This window comes from Chroicocephalus ridibundus, chromosome 1 (genome assembly GCF_963924245.1).
Source record: "Chroicocephalus ridibundus chromosome 1, bChrRid1.1, whole genome shotgun sequence".
Classification (NCBI taxonomy): Eukaryota; Metazoa; Chordata; class Aves; order Charadriiformes; family Laridae; genus Chroicocephalus; species Chroicocephalus ridibundus.
The window spans coordinates 76,289,729-76,303,276 of NC_086284.1; the positions used below are offsets into that span (position 1 = coordinate 76,289,729).

The window sequence follows — 13,548 nt, forward strand, 5'->3', positions numbered from 1 at the left end:
CTACTCAGCACTGGTGAGACACACCTGGAGTACTGGGGTCCAGTGATGGGCTCTCCAGTACAGGAGAGACATGGAGAGACGTATGGGAGAGAGTCCAGCAGTGGGCCTCAAAGATGATTAAGGGACTGGAGCATCTTTCCTACAAGGAAAGGCTGAGAGAGCTGGGACTGTTCAGCCTCGAGAAGAGAAGGCTCAGGGGGATCACACCCATGTGCGTAAATAACTGATAGAGGGAGTAAAGATGAGGGACCCAACTCCGCTTAGCAGCACCCAGTGACAGGACCAGGGGCAATGGGCACAAACAGGAAATCCCATTTAAACATCAGAAAAAATTTCACTACTGTGAGGGTGGTCGAACAGAGAGGCTGTGGAATCTCTGTCCTTGGAGACTTTTGAGACCTGACCAGACATGACCCTGAGCAACCTGCTGCAGGTCACCCTGCTCTGGAGCATCCCCCGGCCTCAGCCATCCGTCAGTCTGGGAAGCTCTGTTTTAAGGACCGTGGGCTTGTGTTGATTTTGTGGAGGAGTGATGTTTTCAAGTTCTCAGGTATCTTTTCTGTGAACACAAACTAACATAGACACTTGGCTAATGATTAGACTCCTAATATGCAACGCAATCCTGATATTAGGTCAGAACTGGCTAAAAGGCTAAACTCCAAACACACTCCACTGGCTAGGGAGCTTGAAGCTGCACCCCTCTAAGACAACGTGTGAGTAGCTCTACCCTTACAGAAATGGGGTCTGGGGCATCAACAGGGGAAAGAACCGGTAAAACCTTACGAAAACACGTGCAGACAAATGTCCCAATACATGAAGCATACATACAGTTGTCCATAAAAGGTGAGATTTCACCTTTCACTTTTAGTGTTTTCGATCAAGTAAGTCTCAACAATAAATGCATCCAAACTATCTATTTCAGCAATAGCACAAGGAGAATCTTACTTCAGTAGGTTAAAACATTTTACTGCCGTGAGGTTAAGGGGAGGGAACTCCTCTTCACAAAGCAGAAATTTGTCATGGAAAAGCAAGCCCTAAAAACATGATTTCAGTATTAAAAACCTCACCAGTACATAACAATAAAAAGCCAGCCAATCTAAAAATACATCCTTCTTTAATGTTATCCTCGTGGGGAAGTACCTAAAATGGTCCACCTGTAAATGCTGGATTAGCAGAGCTTTACAAACGGTGACAAGGGATTTAGAAAACACCATCACACACCACTGCTTCCCCCCATGATGCACAAAAGCATAAAAATCCTTCAGGAAGAAGCCACTAACAAAGTTGGGGGGGGGAGGAAAAAAAGGAAAGAGAGAGGGAGCTCTTTTTTTTTTTTTACGTTATGTTTGCTCCCTCCCCTACTTAAACAAAAAAAAAAAAAGAGAGAGAGAGTTGCTAGTTGCTGATGTCATCAAAGTGCTAACATTAATCACTCACAGCATCACTGGTGGAGGCACAAGAGCATATAACAGGGATGTTCAGGGAGTACAGTGTCCAATGGGAGGCAAGCAAGAGAGGGGGAGAGAAGACGTTATTTTTTCTCCTGTATGTTCTTTGAAGAGCAAGGCAACAGCACCTTGAGACGAGATGTGCTCTTGCACGAATTTAAGTGGAAGAGACAAAGAAACCATGCCACCATCAGCGTCAGAGAAAAAAACTGAAAGCACCAAGCAATAAGAATTCAGCCCAGGGAATCTGAGGGAAGGAAAAAGCAAACTGACAAGGACAGAACAGGTAGCAAATAACTCATGTTAAAAAGGACGCAGAAAATTTAGTGTTTATGTCATTTTCGCAGCAGCATCACCATATGAAAATTCTGTTCTGAAATTTCCGTCAGGAAGTGACGGTAAGTACTGACTTTATAATCTGTAAAACATCGAATGGGTTTTCCAAATATTTACATGTCAGTAATTATGTGTTTTCTAATAACTGACATTTTGTAACAATAGAAAGGTACTATTGTTATTTAATTAAAATCTAAACATTCTACTTATAAAGTGCTACAAGGATGAAACTATTGTTTCTAGACTGTGTTAGGAAGTGCTCCATAAAAAATAAATTATAATTTTAAAGCAATTGGGATCTACCAGCTAAAGAGAAGACAACTGAGGAAGCAAAAGCTCTGATTTTACTGATGTGCCCAATTTAGTATCTGTAGAAGTTGGGTAAATGCCAAAATGTGTCTGTCTAATAAGTTTATTTGATAGCAAACTCACTTCCTTTATACTGCTGCTGTATCAAAAAGGCTGCACTTAACACACAATTAGAACGGCAGATCAGTCATATCTAAGGTTTTACATTGTAATGAAAATGAACATAGATCTTTTTCTTCCCACTTCCCAGTAAGTATAATCCAAAAGCCTCCACCAACAATTTTGATACATAAAGTCACAGAATTCTTACTATTAGTGTAATGTAACTACCAAAATTGCACTAAAAATAATATATATTTTGCCAGCTTCCTATCTAGTATAAAATACAATAAAAGTATTACACAATAATTTAAGAATATGTTATGTGCAAATCTTTTAAGCTTTCTTCATCAAGAGAGTTTTCAATAGTCAATTGTTATTTAGCCAGAAGACTTAACATCTGAAACTTGATCATAAAAAAATTTAATTCGTTTTTATAATGAAGTCATAAACAATGAAACACAGTGTTACTGTCACGGGCATTTATGTTCATTTAAAAAGTAAGAAACTTTCACAGTGGAAAAAGCTTTCACGAGTGCCACTAGAAACTGACTACTAAACTAAAAGAGAATCAGATTAAATTGCTGAGGTAGGTTCTTTTGAAAAAGTTACCCTCATAACAGTAAAAGCAAAAACCCCTGCCAAATGAACAAAAACATACACTGTCTGTTATTAAGGTTTGTTTTGTCATAAAATAACAATTTTAATTAAAAGTTTACCAAGACAGAAGCCAACTTTTCGTCCTGAAAGGAAGATATGCTTTAACTGAAGCGTTTAGAAAATCACAGAAAATAGATGTGGTAACATAAACTTAGAATCTCAAAATATTGGTAGGTTTTCTAATGTTAATTTTATTATGAGGAGGACTATTAGTTCACGGCAGACAGACTATGGAATCACATACAATCAGCACAGAAAAGAGTGTCAGTTATTTTTGAAAAAAACCTCTATCTATCTGAAGGGTATGCGATAGTGAAAACTGTACTTCACCAATTAAGCCTGGCTTGAGAAAGCATCTCCAAGAGGCTGACTCGCATCAAGACTATATATATTGTGATACTGAGGCCACCAATGTACAATCATCACAGCCTCTGCTCTAGCAGTGGCTACAGGTGTGCCAGCTCACCAGCAAAAAACAGAGCATATCTGCAATAAGAAACTAATGCAAAATTGTATTAGAGACAAAAGAATATCTAGTGGTGTTTCCACGTGCTGTTTTGTTTTTCAATTGACTGTCACAGGCAAAAAATCAAGACTTGTGGATGGTCAGAGGAATTTATCCCTCAAGATCCACTCCTGCTACTGTTCACTTGCCATTTAACATAAGAAAATTCACTGGTCTCAAAAGCAAGCTTTGAGACTACAGAAAACACCAAACAAGTAAAATAAAATGCAAGATACTCAGACTAGAGAGAAAAGCAAATGCTGCATTTCTTTCCTTTACAAAACAAAAACCAAACAAATCCAAACCCCACTTATCAACACACTCAGTAGGCAAGTATTTTGTGTGACAGGTAAAGAGTTAATTAGTTGGATGGTCAATCTGTCAGTCTTTAGTTTAATGCCAAAGCAGACAGCAGTTCAATTCTGTTTAGATTTCAATGATATTTTTTCATGACAGTTTGACTCATAACATAAAGTTATGTTAAACATTAACGTTTTTTTCCTATTAGAAATGTTTGTTCTATTGAAAAGAATACTCCAGCATTGCTCCAAAGGAGTGAGGCATTTATTAACGCTTCTGTTTAAACTTCTGATCATTTGTTTTTCCCTGCGGGAGGGGTATATATTTCAGAAGTACAAAGCATATTGACCTCTCCTCTTTAGACTCTTGAAGAGGCTTTGTTTCCTTAATGTTACCTAACCACAAATTCCTTATTCTAGGGACTGTCCCAAATGTGCAGGCAGCTTGTATACCAAAGTTGACATAGAGTCAAATTTTGAATGGGATGCTGAGGGCCAGCATCCCCTTGCTACCTGCTGCAAGCACACAGTCACCTGAAAAAAAACCCATGAATGGAAATGGTTCCCCAATTGCAAATTCTGCAAATACACTGCCTCATGGAGACAACATACAACCGATCACCTGGACAGGCAGCAGCTCCAGTTGAGTTCCTGTAAGCATAGCTCTAGTCTTTCACTTGGGAAAAAAGTACACAGTTTAAAATATTCCAAATTTCATGAACTACCCCAGCTCTCCCTTTGACACAGCAGTACCAACAATAAGAGCGTAGTTTCCTAATAAAGTCCTTTCCTAAATTACAGAGCATTACGATTAAAATCCACACAACATCTCCAGTGCTGCAGCTTCTCAGGTACCTCCCTGGGAAACGAACACCTCCCCTTTCCACAGCGAGATCAGCATCAAGAGAGGAAAAACAACTACTTAAGCAACATCCCAATGGGAATAACCGTCCAAAACATCACTGGAAGCACGGCAATGGTAATTTGGCCAAAAATGGCCAGTTGTGCCGACACCTTTTATAGCGTCATGTACCACCCTAACTGGAACAGCATGCTATCCAGTTACTCAAGAAAGAGCTTTCAGAAGGAAGAGAGGGTGCCCACCACTCGCTCCTCCTTTGTTGTTGAAAACCTGACTCCGCTGACAACGTACATCGTGTGCGTGACCTGTCAGTCCGCCAACCCCTCCAGTGACCAGTGCAGAGTTTTCAACACACTAGAACGAGACCCGGCATCTGCAAGCAACACCAAGAAAGAGCTCGCGCTGGGCATCTGGCTCACCAGCAGCGTCCTGCTCCTCATCATCGCAGCAATCCTCCTCTACGGCTGCCTGCACATCCTGTGCCGCCGGAGATGCGAGCGTTTGCGAGGGCAAAACGGAACCTCCAAACAAGACCACGGGAAGGCGTGGACCAAAAACACAGCGCAGGACTCAGAGGAGCTCGGCCGGCAGAGCCAACTGATGCAGGACACTGAGGAAAAGCATCCAGGTGGCATCCAGCTGGCCACAATCATAGAGAATCCCTCAGCATGCAAGGAGCCCGTCATGCCGACTTCCAAAAGCCGTGAACGCGTGTCAACGACAAGACAGTGCTCTGCCATAAATTAGAGAGGAGATTTTTACTACATATGACATCCCAACTGCTTCAACCATGTTGCATGCACTGTCAGCGCTCACAATGGGGAGCTCTGACTGCTCACCGCAACATTCCCAGCTGTACCTCCGGTGTCACGTCCCTCTCCAACAGCCCGCACGCAGCCAGAGGTACTCAGAGGCAAAGGTTCAGATTCCCAAGAAGTGAGAACTTTGACCACTCTATTATTTAAAAATGAAGCATGTAGCAAATAATCCGGTTACATTTTGAGGGGAATTTTTGGTTACTTTTCTTTAGCCTAAAACAGCAAACAAATATAAAAACGCATCAAAAGTGACCAAGGGACTTTTTTTTTTTTACTAGCATAAATTGAAACTGAGCAGAAGTTTTCAGATGGCACCCCAGAGTGCTAACCTACAGGCAACTGGAACGTACACTCCAAGTGCAGTGGTTTGCCAGTGTGAGTTTCACCCCCACAATCCCGACTGCTTCTCGAACTACACACTACAAGCTACTACACTCAGACTACACGCTTCACCGACCATGGTACTCTCCAAAGCTCCCATCTGAATGAGTCTCAGCGTGTAAGCTAAACTCACCAGGATATTACTGGTACCCTTTCGCCCATCTTTGAAATTTCCCCTTGGTCTAAAAACATATGCAAGATAGCAACTCTCTAAAGACACTTATAATGAAACTAAGGAAATATCCTGAGTTATCGTATTTTGCACTCTTCCATACCCACCACAAGCCACCTTCTGCTCCACGGGCAAGTGACTCCCTGTAGAGGAAACAGGAGTTCAGAGAAGTAACTCCTGGCCCTTTGTTCTCCCTTTCCCTTTCAGTTTTAATGATAAAACTCATTCACCAGCTGCAAATTTCTATCCAACCACAGAGTATGTTTTGTGTAATGAAGGGGGCAAGGAACTAAAAACATGCCAAAACACATTTTATTTTTGTAACAACCAAACCTGCCGATCATCTCACTCTGCCTTGAGCTTCATGGCAAAGTGCCAAGAAAGGCCCTTGGAACAGAAATTTGTTCGCCCTCACAATACAATGTGTCTCACCTGGCTTCCATGTATAAGTCACCCTGTTTTAAATCCCTTAAGTGCATTTCTGTTCCATAAAAATGTAATAAATGTTAGTATTGCTGTATAGTATGGTATGTCTGAAAAACTAAGATACACTGTGACAGCAGGCATTTTAAACTGCTATCAATAGGAATGTATGCGTAAAGTCAGCCCCGGCTGACACAGCTCGGTTTTATCAGTAAAGGCTGGAGAACTGCTGGCTGGGCAGCTGCCATCCCTTCCCACCGCACCTGGGAAGCCGAGGGAGTGTACAGTTTTGGCAAGAGAGCACCCGCCAAATATTTCCCAGCAGGCAGTGGGTCTTTTCAGCTACTGTATTTTGACAACATTTCCCACAACTTGTGAAAGACGTCAACTCTCACATTGCTAGGAAGACAGGAACTGGCATAAGTTTGATGCGTCGTCTTTACTTTTTTCTACTAGGATAGGTACGACCCACAGAAACGCGTGCTGAATGGGGGCGAGTATTACTTTTAGAAGACACTTCAAAAGGCGTGTTTATAGTGTTAAGTTAGCAATAGTGTGTCCTCCAGTCCCTATATAGATAGCATTTCCTCTAGATGACACACATTTTTGTCTTACACACCAGTCTTAAACAAACTGTGAAGATGACAACAGTTTACTGCTGCTTCAAATGAAGGTGTTTCATGAAACAGACACTGAAAAACTCGCTTCAGAGCATGAAGCCAACACTACAGGATTACTGCCAAAAAGGGGTGGCCGGGTAGCAGGGACACAAAGAAATGCTCTAAAATGATTTTGTAATCAAATTAACGATAACAATTTTCTGACTAGGATTTAATCAGAAAGAGAAAAGATTATTTTAATGTTAAGGGGATGGAGCCAAGAGACGTATATTCTCATCTCTGCCAGCATCTTGGACTCTTGAAAATCTGTTTACTTCTCTGCATCTCTGTTTCTTTACGTGGGTTTTAAGGCAGTCCAATACATACATTTACAGGCATTTATATATTATACACACATGTATATACCATACTGAGAACAGGGAGCAGTTCCGTCTTAAAGCAGTTTTGAGGCAATTCACCTACTGCATTTTGTTATTTATACACAAACACATGTATACAAAAAGACACATCTATGTATCAGATTGGGAAGGCAAGGAGCTACCATGGAAGTGCTCCCAGGAATGGGATCTACCTCGTCTAAAATAAAACCATTCCACCCAAGAAGTTTACTGTGCACTACTTAGATAAACGTATCACCTCACGAGGAACGGACCATCTTGCACCCACTGCAATTGAGCAATGCATGAAGAATGTCACCTGAAGTTGTCGCTAGTTGTCACTGGTTGTGAAGCACTCATGTCATCACACATGTGAGCACAGTGCTGCGCGATTCTTTGTCTCTTGCTCAGAAAGTTTTATTACAGATTCATTGAGGTTTACCCCGGCAATTCAATGTCTTTGTAGCTCACTGTCCAGTTTTAAGCATGCTCTAGTAAGAGGCAAGCATTCTAAGCGATTACTAAACCAATAACAAGATGCAATATAATGCAAACTGATGTTAATTTGTGCACCAGCAGGAGGTAAAAACCATTATATTCACATTGAGAAGTATTTTCCAAAGGGGTCTGTTTTCACAAAACAAATGAGTTAGCATCTACAAAATGCAGAAGACATACAAACATGAAAATCTTTGGAAAATGTTGTATAAGCCAGCAAGGAAGCTCTTAAATTCTGGTCTACACAACCTCTATAAAACCAAGTACTTCATTAAAGTGCAAAGTTAGTTTCAAATCCCCAGAAGAGACTCTTTCTTGTATGTGCATTAAGTATTTTATGCACCCATCCCATGTTGCCAAATTTCAATCTGCTAACATTCATTTCATTAATCCTACACACACTTCACCTGAGTAAAGAGATTTCAACAACCACACTCAATGAGCTTTTAAAATACTCCAGCTCACTTAAAAGACTAATGAGCTTTCGCAGGTCAGCTCCTTCCCACCTAACAGCTCTGCTCCCATGTCAGCCAGGAGAAGTAACTGGTATCCGTGGGTTTCTGTTTTGCTAATTGGATGAAGATACCACTTAGAAAACTTCAGATGCAACAGAGAATCTGGACACAACTGTCTATGCCAAGCAACAATGCACATTAATATAGACCAAGTGCTTTGATCCATTTAGAAATATCTAAGAATATGTGAATGCTTTGAGATCAAAACAAAAAATTCCTTTAATTACTCTTAAGCAAGCACACTGCTTGGGCAAAGCTTCTGCACAGAAAGTGTTTAGCTGTTACAGTTCAATAGTTCAATACATGCATATAAGAGTGTACATATGCAGGAGACACCACAATGCTCTTGTTTTGACCTAAATAAACAGCACAGATTGCTAAAAAAATACCAAAAACCAAAAAACAACAAAAAATAAGAAAACAAAAAAAAACCCCAAACAAAAAACAAATCCAAACACACACACACCCCAACCCCAACCTAACCAACGTAAAAAATACGTATCTACTCCATAGCCCACTATTATCCATCCAGGAGGCAATTCAACAATGTAACTGTTAAAGGAGCCAAAGAAGGATGTGCTCTGTGACAAGTCTGGCTACATAATACAGAGAATAATATCATGCAATTATATCACACACTAGAATGTGTAGGCTCTATCATGTAAGAATTACTATCTGTTAGATACAGTAGAAATGTCCTCCTAAAATTCCATTCAGATATCCTCAATTCCAAAATACATTAGATTCAAGAATAAAAACATACTCTTGTAAAAATTGAGTCAGGAATATCTGCTAATATAGGCATATCTAGTCATTAAACTTGTTCCAGAAATGAATCTAAGAACACCCTTGATTGCTCCTGCTTATATAGAAAAATAAACATACTTCTGAAAATGTATAGCACTCAGAGTAAAGACTACTAAATTCATTTTAATAATGTAACCTGACTGATAAAAAAAGGGTTCCTCAGTTAATCCCCACTGTATCATCACTTAGATAAATTAAGTTAGCAATCTCTACTAAATTCAGTGGGGTTTTTGCTCTTTACACTGCATCTGGTGAATTCCTAAAATAGTAAGGAACACAATAACTCTAATGCAAGAAAATCCCACTTTCCTATAATTTACTGTTCCCTGTTGGAGAACAATTATATAAAACACTATTCACAGTACCAGACAATCAGCTGTTACATTCCACATTAAAGACATGTGAATCCTTTTCCATCCCCTTTACATTTTAAAAGCATGGAAGTTTTACAAATGCAGCAGATACATTAGCACTGAAATTTGTAACTTCTGAGCTATCTTTTCAGCTCTCAAAAACTAGCTTGCTGGGCAAATCACTTCACAGAGATCGCACTGTATAACTAGGGTATGATGTGCAGAAAATAACACTACGATAAGCACTAATTATGCTCATGTTTAAGTAGGAGCTAGATAATGAAAGTAGCTAGACATGAAAGTGACATTTACAGCGCACTTGTATAAATTATGAGGATAGCTAAGTACATAATTTTAAACCTTTTTTTTTTTTAGTCAATGATCCTCTCATTTCATCCTTATATTTTTATTGATCTTTTCCATACTTCCATTTTGCCTAACGGATATTCAAGAAAACAATGGAAAATTAAGAGTGACATCTTGTTAAATATTCTCAAATGAATTTTACTGCTCTTGGAAGTAGATTAATATTTCTGACTGGATATTAAAAATGCAGATATATATAACATGCTATGCCTTTAATTGTTGTTAAGACTCGGGTAATAATTCTGAAATGTAAGAAAATACATCTGCAGTGATGAGGGAGAATAAATCTATCCCTCAAACATACAATACTGCACACATGAGCATAGCATTGGTCCTGTGAATACAGGCTAACTTTCCTCACTTGTATAGCTCCAAGAAAGCCCACAACTATTCTCTTGTGCCAAGTACTCTTTCAATTTGTCACCTATGTAAGCTCCTTTCCAACCTCAGTACTGGGCATTGCCATAAGGCACAGAGTATGTGCCTGCATATCATGTACACTTCTATTGAAAACTTGCATATACCTTCTAGGCGCTCCTAATCCACAAAGGAAGAAAGATGATGCTAATACAGGAGATAAGATGGTCAGAAGGACAAGTTCATCACAGGAACTTTGAGGTCCTTGGGTTGAAGATGCCAAAGAAATGCTACTTTTTTTTTTTTTTTAAATAAATAATTTGAGCGGTTTGGTATCTGATAGTTTGGGATGGTCAGAATCTATATTCCTTTTAAGTCAGATAACATCTGAAGCAGTTTTTTCCTCGCTGTTCCCTTTTCTCCTGCCATCACAGTCTTCATTCCTGTAACAAGTGAGCAGCTGCACTCAAGATGGGCTCTTGTTCTCACTTCACCAGATGACTAATTAATCTTTTCTTTGAGTCTGCTCTGCCACTATAAGCAACTATGCAATGCAAGGTGGTTGAGAGAAGGACTTATTTTTAGCTATGGCAGATAAGACTAACCATCAGAATAATCACTTGCTCTTTGGCTGAAAAATATGGTAAGCTTCACAGCAACGTCAGGAAAAAAACCCATCTGTTGAATTTAAAATAACCACAAAATGTATCTGAGTCCATTTTAATAACTTTCATATTCCGTGATTTCTATAATTAAAAAAGATACCTTTAAACATTAGCAAACCATAAATATAAAGGGAATTAGATCCAACCTTTGATCCATAGAGATACTGCGGCTGTGCATTAGGCTGCTTATCTCTCTGAAACTCCTGAGAAAATGGTAGCACGGTGCGAACAAATCTATAAAAACAAAATAAAGAATACATTAATTATACTCACGTTAGTAGGTGTGCACCTAATACACCTTACCCTGTATAATACTGCTTTTGTCTACATATAAAATCAAAGCCAGACCAGTAGCCTTTCAGCCCAAGTTGAAACTGGGGAAGCACATAGCCTGCATTGCCCAAAAGCCAGGACACAAATCATTATGCAGTTCTCCATCACTTACTGGGACCCTGGTCTTCCAGGGGTGTGCAGGGTACCAAAATATTTGTCACCTCTCCTCTAGCCCAGCCCAGAAAAAAGAGAAGCAACTAACAAACTAGAAATAGCCTCTCACAGAGTAAGGAAGTTCCCCGTGTTCCAAAATAAAGTCCTTGAGAATGAACTACACCTTCAGAGAAGAACATGACATTTCTATTTAATGTTTTGAAGCTTTTTCCCCCCAAAAGAAACTCACAAATACTTTAGGTTAATACCTTTAAAAAAAAAAATCAGGAGGAAGGGTATAATCCCTGTAGCAAAACTAACGTTTCAAAAGTGATCATACTGTAGTGTGAACACGTACCAATACAAATCATGTTTAGCTCTACCTTTTGTATACTGTTAGGAGGATGACAAGAGAACTACAAAGCTATGGAATACTGCAAAAGATAGGATCAAACAGCCCACTAACAAACGAGGGCACCGGCGCCTGAAGAACGGTGCTTGGGCCAAACTCTGCAGGCATGAGTCCTCTCGTGAACAAGCAGCACAGACCTACTCCCCTGATGTTGCTTGTTAACTGCGTAAAGCACATTGTGTGGCACTACAGTTTGAGCGCAGAAAGAAGTCAATCAACACCTACTACAATTCTGATTCTGCTTAACTTCATGAAGCCGAGCAAAATTATCGGTGCGTGTGTTTACAAGGTTGGATGGCTACTTTATTTTTTAACTTGATAAAAAGGATTTCTTGGTAAATGGTGCAAAGCTGTATATACACGGAGAAGATGAAAACCAGCTATTTAAGAAGTGTACATCAAATTTTATATCAGATCAGGCTGTTCTGAGCGATAGCTGAGTAAAATAAATGCATCTAGAAAAGGTTTCAGGGAAGGAAGTTTGCAGTACATTATAATATCATAAGATACAATTATATCTTGATTTGGTTTTGTTTAAAACATGTTTGAGTTTAATCAACACACAAAATAAATGATTTATTAATAATTTTTCCTGGAAAGAACATAGAAATCCTATTTTTAATACATCCATTTCCTAGCTGGAAACAAAAGCAGACACACTAATACAGAATTATTTCACCTAGACACATATAAACTGCACCATTATTTCCACTGTGTTTTATTTCTGAGTAATCTAAATCATTTTTGTGAGAATCTCTAACTCCAGGACAAGGCTTTCTATATTTTTTTAACCTGCTCAAAAATAGGTATACCCACAGTTTCATCTACTTATTTATATGTATTTTAGCCCTGTCTGTCCAAAAGTACTTGTACTTGCTGAAATCCAGACAGTGCTTGCATTTAGAGCTTTTGAGGAAAAAAAAAAGACCATTTATGTGTATTATTTTTGATACTATGTATATAATGTCTCCTTACATTTACATTTCCTCAGCTGACAAGTTTCCCCCCTTCTCTCTCACTTACATAGCAACTGAAAATTTCGTCTTGAGATTACTTGAACCTGTTCTCGCACAGATACTTAATTAATGAGTTTACCAGAGATGATGTAAACATTTGGTGCAATTCAGAGTAATCTGCGACATATGACAGTCCCAGAGATTACTCTATTCCCTCTTCCTTCTCTCCAAATCCTATTCCTTTTTAAACAGACACCAATTTTCAAGCCCTAAGAAAAATCTCTAAAATGAAAGAGACCAAAAGAGATACCGTGTCATTTGAGATAAGACTGGGTTTCAGTGTGCAGATGTATTGGGCAAGAGCTGATTCGTTATCACTAAGTTAAAAGCCTCACAACGAAAAGAGTGTTTCAGAATATAAATGTGGGTGCATCCCATGACTTGGGAAGCTGTAACTATTATTCTCTCTCTTTTCAAAAAGGTATTACGAAGATATTTGAACTACAGTGTCATTAGTGTCTGGGAGCTAACCAGTCAGACTGCATTTGGATTGAGAAGAAATCACAGCCTCAGAAATCAAATACCAGAGAAATACTTCCAAGACACAGCCTCCTAAGTTTCATTAGCTCTGTACAAACACAACTAACTCTTGTGTGTTCCTCAGTGCTCCTCTACGTTCTTGGGGGTTTCTCCATCATTAATGTTTTAGAACAGTAGCAAAATAACTTTAAAGGTTTCTTAAAGACTTGAAGAAAGCACCCATTTTATACTTTCTTGAGGGATGTGGGGAAAAGATTCCGAGAGAGGAAGAAAGAGGTTAAGGAAGCAGGAGCAAGAGGTACAGTCACTTGGTATCTTCTGGCAGGGCTATGGCTACATACAAC

The 13,548-nt window shown here is 39.3% G+C and overlaps 2 protein-coding genes across 5 annotated transcripts in view; one reads left to right on the forward strand and one right to left on the reverse strand.

Moving 5' to 3' along the window:
• The window catches only part of CYFIP1 (cytoplasmic FMR1 interacting protein 1), an 82,888-nt gene that overhangs the window by 21,729 nt on the left and 47,611 nt on the right, over nucleotides 1–13,548 (reverse strand). For all 3 annotated transcript variants that reach the window (XM_063340148.1, XM_063340156.1, XM_063340166.1), the window contains one exon: nucleotides 11,017–11,104. In XM_063340148.1, coding sequence (XP_063196218.1) covers nucleotides 11,017–11,104 — 88 coding nt within the window. The remainder of the gene's footprint in view (nucleotides 1–11,016; nucleotides 11,105–13,548) is intronic.
• Nucleotides 1,465–7,222, forward strand: LOC134522186 (fibronectin type III domain-containing protein 9-like). Of its 2 annotated transcripts, none has more exons than XM_063349594.1 (2): nucleotides 1,465–1,846; nucleotides 4,458–7,222. In XM_063349594.1, the coding sequence occupies exon 2, from the start codon at nucleotides 4,594–4,596 to the stop codon at nucleotides 5,263–5,265; it is 672 nt and encodes a 223-aa protein (XP_063205664.1). In that variant the 5' UTR covers nucleotides 1,465–1,846; nucleotides 4,458–4,593; the 3' UTR covers nucleotides 5,266–7,222. The 2 variants fall into 2 exon arrangements, with proteins under 2 accessions (XP_063205664.1, XP_063205743.1); XM_063349673.1 differs by having other exon boundaries at nucleotides 4,492–7,222.